Source organism: Eretmochelys imbricata, chromosome 18, assembly GCF_965152235.1.
Source record: "Eretmochelys imbricata isolate rEreImb1 chromosome 18, rEreImb1.hap1, whole genome shotgun sequence".
In the NCBI taxonomy this organism is placed as follows: domain Eukaryota; kingdom Metazoa; phylum Chordata; order Testudines; family Cheloniidae; genus Eretmochelys; species Eretmochelys imbricata.
The window spans coordinates 3,378,116-3,394,270 of record NC_135589.1 but is presented as its reverse complement, the minus strand read 5'-3'; the positions used below and the strand labels follow the sequence as shown (position 1 = coordinate 3,394,270).

General features: G+C 46.3%; 1 protein-coding gene across 1 annotated transcript in view; it reads left to right on the top strand.

Moving 5' to 3' along the window:
• Positions 1–15,735, top strand: part of CLDN19 (claudin 19) — a 73,191-nt gene extending 57,456 nt beyond the window's left edge. The window contains exons 6-7 of the mRNA XM_077837271.1: positions 11,417–11,608; positions 15,644–15,735. Coding sequence (XP_077693397.1) covers positions 11,417–11,608; positions 15,644–15,735 — 284 coding nt within the window. The remainder of the gene's footprint in view (positions 1–11,416; positions 11,609–15,643) is intronic.
• The last annotated feature ends 420 nt before the right edge of the window (positions 15,736–16,155 follow it).

Here is a 16,155-nt window from a genome sequence, read left to right as displayed (position 1 = left end):
CTGAAAGTAGGGGGAGTTTGAGGAAGTTTGTTTGGGGAAGGGACTGTGCAGTGATCAGGTTTTGTCTTGGTGTTTGTTTTTTTGTTTTTGTTTGTTTGTTCCCTTGACAGGCGCTTAGACCTAAGGAATGGAAGAGACAGTAAAGATGACCAGATGTGGAAGCTGCAGGATGTACATTATCATGGAACGGGTACCCAAAAAGAGGGTTGTCTGTATGAAGTGCTGCCTGACAGAGCTGATGGAAGAGAAGATCTGAGGTTTGGAGATGCAGTTGGAAACTATGGTTGAGTTTTGAAGGGGATTTGAGCAGATGATGCAAGGAAGGCAAGAGGAGGCTGAAGGCAAATGTTAACACACACAGATGCAAGCTAGACTGGAAAACTCTGAGGGGAGACTGCTGGGTCAACGAATGGCTACGCAGGCGGTGTCAGTGAGAAGGCTTTGGATTCTTTGACCCTGGGATGGTGTTCCAAGAAGGAGGAGTACTAGGCAGAGACGGGCTCCACCTAATGAAGAGAGGGAAGAGCATCTTCACAAGTAGGCTGGCTAACCTAGTGAGGAGGGCTTTTAACTAGATTCACTGGGGAAGGAGACCAAAGCCCTGAGGTAAGTGGGGAAGTGGGATATCGGGAGGAAGCACGAGCAGGAGAGCGCAAGAGGGGAGGGCTCCTGCCTCATACTGAGAAAGCGGGACGATCAGTGAGTTATTTTAAGTGCCTATACACAAATGCAAGAAGCCTGGGAAACAACCAGGGAGAACTGGAAGTCCTGGCACAGTCAAAGAATTATGATGTGATTGGAATAACAGAGACTTGGTGGGATAACTCACATGACTGGAGTACTTGCATGAATGGATATAAACGGTTCAGGAAGGACAGGCAGGGCAGAAAAGGTTGGGGAGTTGCATTGTATGTAAGGGAGCAGTATGACTGCTCAGAGCTCCAGTATGAACCTGCAGAAAAACCTGAGAGTCTCTGGATTAAGTTTAGAAGTGTGAGCAACGAGGGAGATGCCATGGTGGGACTCTGCTAGAGACCACCGGACCAGGGGGATGAGGCGGACGAAGCTTTCTTCCGGGTACTAATGGAAGTTACTAGATCACACACCCTGGTTCTCATGGGAGACTTCAATCACCCTGATATCGCTGGGAGAGCAATACAGTGGTGCACAGAAAATCCAAGAAGTTTTTGGAAAGTGTAGGGGACAATTTCCTGGTGCAAGTGCTGGAGAGACCAACTAGGGGCAGAGCTCTTCTTGACCTGCTGCTCACAAACCGGGAAGAATTAGTAGGGGAAGCAAAAGTGGATGGGAACCTGGGAGGCAGTGATCATGATATGATCGAGTTCAGGATCCTGACACAAGGAAGAAAGGAGAGCAGCAGAATAGGACCCTGGACTTCAGAAAAGCAGATTTTGACTCCCTCAGAGAACTGATGGGCAGAATCCCCTGGGAGAATAACTTGAGGGGGAAAGGAGTCCAGGAGAGCTGGCTGTATTTTAAAGAATCCTTATTGAGGTTACAGGAACAAACCATCCCAATGTTTAGAAAGAATAGTAAATATGGCAGGCGACCAGCTTGGCTTAACAGTGAAATCCTTGCTGATCTTAAACACAAAAAAGAAGCTTACAGGAAGTGAAAGATTGGACAAATGACCAAGGAGGAGTATAAAAATATTGCTCAGGCATGCAGGAGTGATATCAGGAAGGCCAAATCACACTTCGAGTTGCAACTAACAAGAGATGTTAAGAGTAACAAGAAGGGTTTCTTCAGGTATGTTAGCAACAAGAAGAAAGTCAAGGAAAGTGTGGGCCCCTTACTGAATGAGGGAGGCAACCTAGTGACAGAGGATGTGGAAAAAGCTCATGTACTCAATGCTTTTTTTGCCTCTGTCTTCACAAACAAGGTCAGCTCCCAGACTACTGCACTGGGCAGCACAGAATGGGGAGGAGGTGACCAGCCCTCTGTGGAGAAAGAAGTGGTTTCGGACTATTTAAAAAAGCTGGGTAAGCACAAGTCCATGGGCCCAGATGCACTGCATCCAAGGGTGCTAAAGGAGTTGGTGGATGTGACTGTAGAGCCATTGGCCATTATCTTTGAAAACTCATGGCGATCGGGGGAGGTCCCAGACAACTGGAAAAAGGCTAATGTAGTGCCCATCTTTAAAAAAAGGGAAGAAGGAGGATCCTGGGAACTACAGGCCAGTCAGCCTCACCTCAATCCCTGGAAAAATCATGGAGCAGGTCCTCAAGGAATCAATTCTGAAGCACTTAGAGGAGAGAAAAGTGATCAGGAACAGCCAGCATGGATTCACCAAGGGCAAGTCATGCCTGACTAATCTTATTGCCTTCTATGATGAGATAACTGTCTCTGTGGATGAGGGGAAAGCAGTGGATGTGTTATTCCTTGACTTTAGCAAAGCTTTTGACACTGTCTCCCACAGTATTCTTGCCAGCAAGTTAAAGAAGATGAATGGACTATAAGGTGGATAGAATCTGGCTAGATCATTGGGCTCAACACATAGTGATCAATGGCTCCATGTCCAGTTGGTAGCCGGTATCAAGCGGAGTCCACCAAGGGTAGGTCCTGGGGCCGGTTTTGTTCAATATCTTCATTAATGATCTGGAGGATAGCGTGGATTGCATCCTCAGCACGTTTTCAGAAGACACTAAACTGGGAGGAGTGGTAGATACACTGGAGGATAGGGATAGAATACAGAGGGACCTAGACAAATTAGAGGACTGGGCCAAAAGAAATCTGATGAGGTTCAGCAAGGACAAGTGCAGAGTCCTGCACTTAGGACGGAAGAATCCCATGCACCGCTACAGACTAGGGACCAAATGGCTAGGCGAAAGTTCAGAGCCCCAGGAGGCTACAGGATGACTCACAGAAGACAGCAAGAGGGAACAAAAGATGAGAGGACTTGCAGCCAGAAAGAACAGGAAGTAGGCTGGCGAACCACACCAACACCAGGAAGGGACAGGTCTATAAAGAACAGACAAGCCTGTCACCAGAGCTGATCCAGAGAACAGAAGGCTGTGTTGTCTGCTTGGAGCTAAGATAGGGGATGTGAACCTGAGGCTCAAGAGTATCCTAATGAGAGCAGGAAAGAATCCACTGATTGTCCTCCACATAGGAACCAATGATACTGCCAGATTCTCACTCAAATGTATCAAGGGAGACTATGCCAGGCTGGGGAAGACACTCAAAGATATGGAGGCTCTGTGGATCTTCAGCGGGATTCTACCTGTCTCTAGAGAAGGAGAGTGAAGACACAGTAAGATTATGATGATCAACAGATGGCCCAAGCAGCTATGAGGGCAGCTTTGGGATGTTCAACCACTGGGAGGCATTCATGGACAGAGAACTGTTCTCATGTGATGGACTCCACCGGAGGAGTGAGAGAAATAGACTTCTGTGATGGAGGTTGGAATAACTGATTAAAAGAGCTTTAAATTAGGAACTCAGAGGAGAAGGAGATGTTCATGTAATCTCCATGTCTTATCTAATATTGACTGGGAGGAAAATCAAGAAGAAAGGACACAGCGATGGAGAAAGGAAGAGCAGTGGGTAGGGGAATGGACATTAAGAGGAGATAAAGTGCTGATACCAGTGAAGCTAACAGTCAGGTAGGCAATACTGACAGTAGAATGATTTTATCCAATTGGGTGAGGAAGGGGGGCGAAGCCAAGCAGAAACAGCTAATATGTTTATACACCAACGTAAGGAGCCTGGGTAACAAAATAGAGGAACTAGAGCTACTGGTGCAGGAAATGAAACTAGATAATATAGGATAACAACAACATGGTGGAATAGTGGTCAGGACTGGAGTACAGGTTTTAAAGGGTATATGCTGTTCAGGAAAGACAAAAATAAAGGTAAAGATGGTGGAATAGCACCGTATATTAATGATGAAGTAGACTGTCAAGAAATTAGAAGTGATGGGATGGATAAAACAGAAACTCTTTGGGTCAAAAACACTCTGGGGAAGAAAGCTAACAGAGATTGTCCTGGGATAGTGATTGAGATATGCTACAGACACCGATGAGCTGAGTTGAATATTGATAGAGACCTCTTTAATGGTTTTAATAACTACTACTGGGGATTGTGTGATTATGGGAGGCTTTAATGTCCCAGATTTAGACTGGAGGACAAGTGCTGTACACAATAGTGGGGCCCAGATTTTAGTGGATGTGACAGTTCACAGATTTCTTCACCAAATAGTCACTGAACCAACAAGAGGTGATGCCATTTTAGATTTGGTATTGGTGAGCAGTGAGGACCCCATAGAAGAACTGGTTGTAGGGAGCAACCTTTGTTCGAGTGATCATGAGTCAATTCAATTTAAACTAAATGGAAGGATAAGCAAAAACAGGTCGGCAACTAAGGTCCTTGATTTCAAAAGGGCAAACTTTAAAAAATTAAGGAAACTAATTAGGGACATGGACTGGACCAAAGAACTCAAGGATCTGAATGGGGAGGAGGTTTGGAATTACTTTTAGTCAAAGTTGCAGAAACTATCTGACGCCTGCATCCCAAGTAAGGGGAATAAATTCATAGGGCAGGGTTGCAGACCAAGCTGGATGAGCAAGTATCTCAAACAGGTGAAAGCAGAAAGCCTACCAGGAATGGAAGATGAGATGCATTAGCAAGGAACACTACCTCTTGGAGGTCAGAAAGTGTCTGAGAAAACTGAGAGCTGCCAAAAGCCAGCAGAGTTGGACCTTGCAAAGGAGAGTAAAACCAATAGTAAAAGGTTCTATAGCCATATAAATAAAAAGAAAACAAATAGAGAAGGGGGACCGCTAAGCACTGAGGATGGGGTGGAGATTAATGATAATCTATGCATGGCCCAACACATAAACAAATAACTTGCCTCGGTTTTAATAAGTATAATTGGAACCCTTCTGCCTGTTTGAGTTGGCAGCAACAAGGGACGGGTTCAGTATCTAGGGGTTCCAATAACACAATTCAAAACTGGCTTGAGGCCCCACCCAGTGACCTGGGATAAATATAAACCACCTCCCCTCCCCTGGGCGCCTCTAAGAGGCAATATTTCCCCTCTCACAAGCACAGAGTCTGAGTGTGGCAAAAGCCTTTTAATAACAGAGAGAAACAATGTGGCATTATGTTGAGGAAACACCACTAACAGGATTCATAACACAAACCATGAGCAAAAACCCACCCCAAGCAAATTGGGCTGTGTCCTTTCCCTTTGGTTCTTGAGTCCAGCAACCCAAAAGTCACCCGAAGTCCCAAAAGTCCAACAACCCCAAAGTCTAGCAACCCAAAAGTCTCTAACTCTGTCCTTTGTGAGTCCAGAGTTCAAAAGTTCATCTGCAGAGTTCCAGCCTGTGTGGAAATTGGGGGGATGTAAAGAGGCACCTTACATGCTCCCAACAGCCAACTGCCCCGCCTCTCTGTGGGTTTCTGCTGCAGCCTTCACAGCCAGTTGCTCCTCTCCAGTAGCCATCCTTCGAGCCGCTCACCAGTAGGTCTTCAGGCCCCCTACTACTTAACATAGTACTCAGTGATTACTTCAGGCCCCCTGCTACTTAACATAGTACTCAGTGATTTCAGCTCATAGTAGGGGAAGCACCATTGGCCCAAACTGAATTTAGCTCTGCAATCTGTAACCAGACTCCTCGTGGAATCAAAATCAGCTCTGCCATTACACAAGTCAGGTCAGGTGACCCAGAAGGAAATCTGTCCCCACCCAGTCTCCATTCACTGAGAACTGGAACCCATGTCCCTTGCCTAGCGAGTGCTACTTAGTTGATGGCAAGTCCCTCCATCATAACAAAAGCCAAGTACAATTCCACTGTCCTTGATTCACATAATCAGGATAATACACTTTATTCTTCCTGCCCCAATAACAGAGAAACTGGGGATCCCACAGCAGCCAAAGTGACCATCTAGGCAGGGTGGGCGTGCCTATGCAAATGAGATCAGCCCCTGGAGTTCTTTTCCATGACCTTCCAAGGCGCACCACCAGATGTCAGAGTAGAACTCATCCTGACTCTGCTTACATAATGAAGAGCTTAGGGGTAGTGGCAGGGTGGCTAATGGGAATAAGGATATGGAATTAGATATTACCACAGCCACGGTGGAAGTCAAACTCAGACATCTTAATGGGACTAAATCGGGGGGCCTGGATAATCTCCATCCAAGTATATTAAAGAAACTGGCAGATGAAATTGAAAGCCCAATAGCAAGGACTTTTCATGCATCTGTAAACTCAGGGTGTCATGCCTTATGACTTGAGAGTTGCGAATATAGCTCCTATTTTAAAGAAAGGGAAAAAATGTGATTGGGGAAACTACAGGCCTGTTAGTTTGACCACAATTGTATGCAAGGTCTTGGAACAAATTTTGAAAGAGAAAATTGTTGAAGACACAGAGGTAAATGGTAATTGTGATAAAATACAACAAAAGGTAGATCATGCCAGACCAACCTGATCTTCTACTTCGAGAAGATAATTGATTTTTGTTTATTTATTTATTTTTTGTTGACAAAGGAAATGCAGTAGATCTCATCTACCTGAATTTCAGTAAGGCGTTTGATACAGTTCCAAATGGGAAATTAATAGTTAAATTGGAGGAGATGGGATTAATATGAGAATTGAAATGCGGATAAAGAACTGGTTAAAGGGGAGACTGCAATGGGTCATACTGAAAGGTGAACTGTCAGGCTGGAGAGATGTTACTAGTGGAGTTCTGCAGGGATTGGTCATGGGATCTATCTTATTTAACAGTTGTATTAATGACTTTGGCACAAAAAGTGGGAGTGTGCTAAAAAATTTGCAGATTACACAAGATGGGAGGTATTGCCAAAATGGAGGAGGACCAAAATATCATACCAGACCTCGATGACCTTGAAAATTGGAGTAATAGAAATGGGATGAAATTTAATAGTGCAAGGTCATGCACTTAGGGACTAACAAGAATTTTTGCTATAAACTGGGGATTTATCAGTTGGAATTGAAAGCGGAGGAGAAAGACCTGGGTGCATTGGTTGATCACAGGATGACTATGAATGACCAGTGTGATGGGGCTGTGAAAATGGCTAATACAGTCCTAGGATGCATCAGGCAAGATATTTCCAGTAGAGAAAAGGAAGTGTTAGTACCATTATACAAGGCACTGGTGAGACCTCATCTGGAGTATTGTGTGCAATTCTGGCCTCCCATGTTTAAGAAAGAAGAATTCAAACTGAAACAGGTGCAGAGAAGGGCTACTAAGATGATCTGAGGAATGGAAAACCGACCTTAAGAGAGGAGACTCAAAGATCTTGGCTTCTTTAGGCTAACCAAATGAAGGCCGAGGGGAGCTATGATTGCTCTGTATAAATACATCAGAGGGATAAATACCAGGGAGGGGGAGGAGTTATTTAAGTTCAATGCTGACACAAGAACAAATGGATATAAACTGGCCATCAGTAAGTTTAGGCTTGAAATTAGACAAAAGTTTCTAACCATCAGAGAAGTGAAGTTCTGGAACAGCCTCCCAAGGGGGGCAGTAGGGGCAAGAAAAACCCTAACTGGCTTCAGGAAAGAGCTTGATACATTTATAGAGGGGCTGGTAAATACATCTGATACATTTATAGAGGCTGCTGGTAAATATCTGCAACGGCTGGTGATGGGACGCTAGATGGGGAGGCTCTAAATAACTACAGAACCTCCGCATCTAGCCTACAGAGAATTCTTTCCCAGGTGTCTGACTGGTGAGTCTTGCCCACATGCCCAGTGTCTAACTGATTGCCATATTTGGGGTCAGGAAGGAATTTTCCCCTGTGTCAGATTGGCAGAGACTCTGGGGTTTGTTGCCTTCCTCTGCAGCCTGGGGCATGGGTCACTTGCAGATTTAAGCTAGTGTAAATGGTGGATTCTCGGTAATTTGAAGTCTTAAAATCATGATTTAAGGACTTCAGTAACTTAGCTAGAGAGTATGGGTATATTACAGGAATGGGTGGGTGAGGTTCTATGGCCTAGATGATCATTATGGTCCTTTCTGGCCTTAAAGTCTATGAGTCTATAAGGTTATTGGTCCAGAACGTCCTCAAAGGTGTCATTGATTAAATGCTTGAAAGTTGCTGAGGTGCTGAACAATCCAAATGGTATGACAAAATACTCAAAGTGACCAGAGCTGGTACAGAATGCAGTCTTCCAATCAGATCCTTCCCAGGTTAAAAGCTCTGTGGAGGTCCAACTTTGTGAAGATCTTGGCAGAGTGGAGTCTTTAGAACAACTCATTAATAAGTGGTGAGAAGAACCTGTTTTGGATTGTAATCTTGTTCAGCACTTGGTAGTCCACACAAGGCTGAAGGGAACAGTCTTTCTTTGCCAGGAAGATGACTGGACCCCAGCTGGGGATGTGGAGGAGTGAATGAACTTCAGGTTTTCCTTGAGATATTTTGGGAATATCTGTACTTCAGATTTGGAGAGGGAGTAGTTGCGCCCAGAGGGACCCTCTGTTTCTGGCTGGAGGTCAATGGGCTGTCATACCAGCAATGAGGCAGTAAGATGTTTGCTTTCTTATTGTTGGAAACATCAGCATAGAGTTGATATTTAATAGGAATCCCTGGAGTCACTGGGGAGGTCCTAGGGGGTTGCCAAGTTTGGCTTTGGATCCTCTGTTCACATCTCTGACTTCTCTGGAGGACCAAGTAAGCCACAATGGGTTGCTGGCCCTAGCTTGGCTCTCAGGAAGCAGGATTGTCTGCAAGATGGGGAATCAAAGTGTATCATGCCTGACTGCCATGAGCTTGCACAGGTCATGGCAACGAGCCCAACTGATGAGTGAAATGCATGAATTAGCCCAAACGGGAGGATTCCTAGGTAGCCTGAAAGGATAATTACCTCTTAGGGAGCCTGTCTAGGGAGCCTGGTGGGTGTCTGGTCCTGATGAAAGGAGTGACCTATCTATGGACTCTGCTAACTTGTGGGGTTGCACTGGATGGGGTTATTATGTGCTTGGGAAAACTCCAGATCTATGAAACTGCCTGAGGCAACTGACTTCACCAGTGCTTCGATGGGGGTGTTGGGCATTGCAGGGTGCCAGAGCCAAAGAGGGAACTGGAGATGTTTTGGACACTGCTTGCCTATCACCAGGGGACTGGTATCTGAGTGTTGGTGTGGGCTGCTGGGAAGAAGGGAAGGTGCCAACCCAGCCCAGCTCTGCTACTGGGACTGCAGCTTGACGTTTCCCAACCCAGGGGCAGATCAGACCTTGGCAGGGCAGCTTGTTGCAGAGTGCCCTGTTTCTCCACATTACAGACAGAGGCCCTATGTCCGGTGTTGATTCTTCTCCAGATCAGAGAGGTGGGGCCAGACATGCTCAACTAGCATGAGCTGAGGCGATGGGGAAGGGACTGGGAATGGGACCAGCTCTGGCAGCCTGGTAGGAGCCAGGAGGGCCATCCTTTTTCCTGGAGGTGTTTTGCTCGATCGGTCAGCTAAGGCAGCCAAGCCAGATGAGGAGTCCAACATGCCAGTTCATCTTTAATACGGTCACTAGGCCAAGCTGGAAATGATAATGCTGGGCAGCCTTACTCCGTTTGGCTTCTACTAGCAAGCACTGGGACTCTGCTGCATATTTAGCTAAGGGCCAGCATCCCTGTTGCAACACTTTGGCCAGACACTCATGACCTGGGTCATCGAATACCACTGCCATAGCTCTGATGAAGTCTTCAAGGTGTCCCAGAAAGGGGGTTGATTTTTTCAGGAGCAAAAACACCCAAGCCAGGGACTCCCTGATAAGCAGGCTGATAATCAATCCCACTTGGGCTTGATCAGTGGGGGGGGGGTGACTGTGGGCATAGCAGAAATAGGAGAAAGAAAAGGAGGACGTGTGGCACCTTAGAGACTAACCAATTTATCTGAGCAGAAGCTTTAGTGAGCTACAGCTCACTGCATCGGACGCATGCAGTGGAGATGACCCTGACTTAGGAACGCACAGAATTTGTTGTGATCATCGTTAAATTAGTCAGGCAGTAGGAGCTTGGGCTTGTGGGGAGCAGGGGTTGGGGTTGAAGGCGGCATGACTTGAGTTTTACAGGACTGCATTCTACACCTGCAGGGTGGCAACTTGGGCCTACAAGGTCCATAGGGCTCCCACTAGCTCCGTCAGAGAGGGATTGTAGAAGTCATGCTCACCACATCAGCTCTGGTTCTCTTATTGTTTGCAGAGGGACTGCTCAAACTGTCAATGACTGGGATGTGAGTGGTCATGCCTAGTGGTTAGAGCAGGTGTCAATAGCCAGGAATTGGAGCCCAGCATCAGAGCTGGAGTCAGAGGCCAAATGCCAGAGCCAAGGGCCAGCTGGAGTCAGAAGCCAGGAATCAGATCCGAGGGTGAGAAGCAGATTCTATGGACTGAGGCAAGGCTGGGGCCAAGGCAGGGGCAGGGCTGGGAACAAGCCGGCGTAAGAGCTATTGCAGCCATGGGCATCTGCTTTGAGCAGCCACTGAACTACTGCTTTTGGGCTTCAGCCCCAGTCTGCTGACTCTTCCGACCAATCATGCAGCATAGCCAATTAGGCAACCATCCACAGGCCAGCTGTGCTTGTTAGCGTGCCCAGAGGCCAGCTCTTCTGCAACTCCTGACACACTGGGGCTGAAGCCACAGGCTGCCCTTATTCAAGATGGTGCCCATTTCCCTGCAGGTGAAAGTGAGGCTGCACCTAGTAAAGATGGCCAGTCTATCCCATTGTTCCCAATAGAGCTGAAGCCAGACTGTCTGCAGAGGAGGATGCTCACCCTCGTGTTCTATGGTTAGGGAATTGGACAGGGAATTGGGTGGAGGTAGGGGAAAGAGACAACACCAGAAAGAGATTGGGGTGTAGTGGAATGGGGAGCAGGAGGTGTTCAAGGGAGCAAAGGAAATGGGGGGAGGTGGAGGGAGATAGGGAGTGAAGGATAATTTGGCGGTGCAGGAAGAGGCTGAAGGATGCAGGCAAATGGAGGCTCAGAGAAGCAGAATGTGAGGAGTAGGAAGCTGGGAAAGGTCAGGGAGGGAAATGTGTGGGAAGATAAATTGAGGCAACAGGTGGGGAAAGGAGGCTGTTGGGGAGCATGGAAGGAGAATGTGAGCGGGGGAGAGATGCCTGGTGCAGCAAAGGAGACAGGGAGGGGACAAAAAGGGCCACAGTAGGGGAGGCAGACGGAGAGGGATAGAAAGGCAGCTCCCTCACCCCAGGGTGAACCCCAGGGGTTCAGAGAGATTTTACTACCCTTCTCCTCTTCTCTTCCCCTCCCCAAATATGATATTATTTTGCAGTCTAACTCATGATATTTGAAGCCTTGGGATTGGCACCCCGGTCAGACTGGCCTGGCCTGTTCCCCCAAGGAGAATGGCTGGTGTGGCGTCTGTAGGGAGCGTTCTGTGCAGGTGTTTCTCAGCTCACTTTGTTCTTTTGCTAGGTGTCCTTGGCATGGTCGGCTCCGTGTGGTATGCGGTGGATGTCTATGTGGAGAGAGCCACTCTGATATTCCACGACATATTCCTGGGGATCCACTACGACTTCGGGTGGTCTTGCTGGCTGGGAATGGTTGGTTCGACAGGTTGCTTTATGGCATCCATCATGCTAACCTGCTGCCTTTATAGCTTCACAGGTCAGTAGTAGCAATACCAGCCGACTAGGGACAAATCAGTTACAAACAGATTTGCAAACTGTCCAGTATCTTCAGAAACCTAGTGACACAAAGTTTGAAACTTTTGGCCCAGATTTAGGAGAACAGTGTCACAGTTGAAGAATCTCACTGACCCATCAATATTAAATGTGAATGTCACTGGCTAGTTTCCTTCACCATTAGGACAAGTGGGTGAGTTTCGGGTTAGGTTTAGCTGATGTAAACTCAGCCTTTTCCCTCATGCAGATGCAGGGGAACATCCCAAGTGGTGGTCTAGCCTAGACTAGAACACAGCCATCCATTTTCTTCGCCAAGACCATCCTTAGAGAGCACAAAATATGTCTTCTGCTTTAATACAAATTGATTATTGTTCAGCATAACGTCTCTTTAGGCAGAAAAATAATTTAGATAGAGAGCCTGCTCAGAAACATCAGGAGAGTCTCCTCGGCCTATATTCGGTTCAGCGTTCTCCACTGAAGTCAATGTATTCTGGATTTGCCCTGGCCAGTGTAAGAGATTAGTTAGCATTTGGCCTTGGTTGTGATGCTTGCCCTGCTCCCATAATGCATACCTTCAAGTCAGCGGCACTGCTATGGGTACCCACATGGCCCCACAGTATGCCAATATTTTTATGGCTGACTTAGAACAACGCTTCCTCAGCTCTCGTCCCCTAATGCCCCTACTCTACTTGCGCTACATTGATGACATATTCATCATCTGGACCTATGGAAAAGAAGCCCTTGAGGAATTCCACCATGACTTCAACAATTTCCATCCCACCATCAACCTCAGCCTGGACCAGTCCACGCAAGAGATCCGCTTCCTGGACACTACGGTGCTAATAAGCAATGGTCACATAAACACCACCCTATACCGGAAACCTACTGACCACTATTCCTACCTACATGCCTCCAGCTTTCACCCAGACCACACCACACGATCCATTGTCTACAGCCAACCTTTAAGATACAACCGCATTTGCACCTACAAGAGCTTTATCAAGCATTCTTAAAACTACAATACCCACCTGCTGAAGTGAAGAAACAGATTGACAGAGCCAGAAGAGTTCCCAGAAGTCACCTACTACAGGACAGGCCCCACGAAGAAAATAACAGAACGCCACTAGCCATCACCTTCAGCCCCCAACTAAAACCTCTCCAACGCATCTTCAAGGATCTACAACCTATCCTGAAGGACGACCCATCACTCTCACAGATCCTGGGAGACAGGCCAGTCCTTGCTTACAGACAGCCTCCCAACCTGAAGCAAATACTCACCAGCAACCACACACCACACAACAAAAACACTAACCCAGGAATCTATCCTTGCAACAAAGCCCGTTGCCAACTCTGTCCACATATCTATTCAAGGGACACCATCATAGGGCCTAATCTCATCAGCCACAGCGTCAGAGGCTCATTCACCTGCACATCTACCAGTGTGATATATTCCATCATGTGCCAGCAATGCCCCTCTGCCATGTACATTGGCCAAACTGGACAGTCTCTATGTAAAAGAATAAATGAACACAAATCAGATGTCAAGAATTATGACATTCAAAAACCAGTCTGAGAACACTTCAACCTCCCTGGTCACTTAATTTCAAACCTAAAAGTTGCAATTCTCCAACAAAAAAACCTTCAAAAACAGACTCCAATGAGAAACTGCAGAATTGGAATTAATTTGCAAATTGGACACTATTAAATTAGGCTTGAATAAAGACTGGGAGTGGATGTGTCATTACACGAAGTAAAAACTATTTCCCCATGCTAATTTTCTCCCTATGGTTACTTACACCTTTTTGTCAACTGTTTGAAATGGGCCACCCTGATTATCACTACAAAAGTTTTTTTCTCGTGATGATAATAGCCCACCTTAACTGATTAGTCTCGTTACAGTTTTTTCATGTTCTCTGTGTATATATATATCTTCCTACTGTATTTTCCACTGCATACATCTGATGAAGAGGGTTTTAGCCCACAAAAAATAAATGTGTTAGTCTCTAAGGTGCCACAAGTACTCCTCGTTTGGTTTTCTCGCTGATACAGACTAACACGGCTACCACTCTGAAACTAGGGATTACTGTGTTGTTTTGTACGCCATATGTATGTAAAACACTCACTTCCCATTAGCGTGCATGTTAAAGAAGGCTCAGTAATGGCTTTCATTCCCAGTTTGGTTCAAACCAGTGAAAGAAGAACCTGTCAAAAATGCAACAACCAGAGCCTCTATGGCGTCTGGATGGGCCGAGCTACTGACTCCAGAGCAGAAGCCCTCATGTGGCTGGTCTTCAAAAGTGCAGAGCGTGTGGGGACACATTGCACTGAAATCAATGGGAGCTGCAAATTGCCTTTGATAATATGGACCCTGGTGTCCTCCCATCCCCTTTCTCAGTATCACAAGGATACTGAGAGATTGTGACAACCTGCTCCATGGATTTACCTGCCTTGGCTCAGAAAGGAAACCCAGCAGCCCAGCATAATCAGGTAGAGTCACCCTATTGTCAGTAAAAGGAGCAGGTCACACACACATACTCCCCTGGGCTCAGCATCGCTCTGGCTTTTGTTCACTCATTTCGGTTTGGAGAACAAGGTGCCATGTATGTGGGACTTCAGCACAGGATTATTCAACATATGCTCCAGATTGGAAGCGTCAATGCACGCTACACGTCACTGAAAGTCAACTATGAGACACTTCAGGGAGTGTCACAAGAAGGACCTGATCTCCACTGGGGGAATATAAATAATAATGAGTCACTTGTTTGACAGGTTGCCCCCTCCAGTTCAGGGTGCCACCTGATGTACTGGGGTACCACTGAGTCTGCCTCTTCCACCAGCCTGGCTCCCTCACCCTGTCCTGCTGAGCCAGGCCCTCAAGCCTCCTCCAGCACACACACACACAGACACACAGAGACACAGTTAAAGACACAAGCAGCTGTAGAAAAACACAGACACTGAAATCAGCTCTGCATGGGAAGACTCAGCTCAGGAATTGCCTGGCACTCAAGTACACACCCCCTCTGGAGTGCAAACCCAAAATTGGTTTGTCTTGCACTGCACAGAAATCTATACAGCGTGCGCTCATGAAAATTGCCCCCTCCCACAATGTGGAGGAAAATATGCATGGCCTCCCCGCCCCCCCACTTATGAATCCCACAAACTGGGTTTTAGAAAACAAAACGAGTTTATTAATCACAAAGGTTAGATTTTTAAGGGATTATAGGGATTAGCAAACAGATCAAAGAAGATTATTGAGCAAATAAAACAAACACACAAACTAAGGTCAAGATACTAAAGAAACCGATTACAAGTGGTAATTTCTCACCCTAAATGTTGTTTTAGTCATTTCTGTCACAGACCAGACACCTTTCCCGGGCTTGGCTCAGCTCTTCTCCACCCGCATCCCAGTCCTTGTTTCTTATCCTGGGCAGGGATTCAGTGAAGAAAAGAGCCCTGATTAACCCACTTCGCTGCCTTAAATGGGATTTACATATGGTGGGAATCCTTTGTTTCCCACTTTGGTCTCCACCCCTTTTGTGGAAAAATACCAACAGGCCAAGAAGGGGGTCCAGTACCAGGTGACAGGATCACATGACCCTCCAGTGTGGAGCAGCATCCCAGGAAGTTTCTCAGGAAAGTGGGAGATTAGTCTCTTCAAAGTCCTAGTGTGCTTCCTAATGGCCCATTGACTAACCAGCCAGACTGATTGCATTCTGTCTGGTGGACATTCCCCAAGTGCAAACACTTTTTCAATAGATACATGGTTAATATTCCTAACCTCAGATACAGAAACGATACATGCACACAAATAGGATAATCACTTTCAGTAAATCATAACCTTCCCAATGATATCTCACATGACCCATCTTGCATAAAAGATATTTTAGTTATGCCATATTCATATCATAACAATATCTCTACAAAGAATATGCGGTGTAGTGTCACAACTTGACTTTACCTCTTTTCTAGATTATAATCTTTCTCAATTACATTATTTTAAATCTTTTCTCTCTGTCAGATGATAGACCCTCCAGGAGACCTCAAAGGTTCATCTGCCCCTCTGGAAGAACTGCCACTGGGCAGATGTATATGATAAACTCCCGAGTGTAATGAAGTAGCTGTACCTCCAAGGATACCTGCCTTCAGTCCCACACTCTGTCTGCTGCTCTTCCAAAGCACCCAAACCTCCTGAAATTTTCTCTGGATTTGCTTTTGAAGTGGATCTGAGCCATCATATCAGCTTCCAGCTTGTGACAGTGGCTTTTGACCGTGAACAATTATCTCACTCAATTTTCCAGAACCTTGATGTGTTTTTAGGGTAATTAATGAAAGTTTCTGTAGCATTCTGTAAGTGTAGCGTAGCTGCAAGGGGCTTTAAGGTACTCCACACAGAGGCTGGCATCATTTTGGCAAGATATGGGCGTTTGTTGAAGATGGTGTCATGTTAGCATGATATAAACGTGCTAGGCTGAGCACCTGCTTAATAAAGGTCGGTCATGAGCACTGTGGATTCTGATTTGGTCTAGTTAC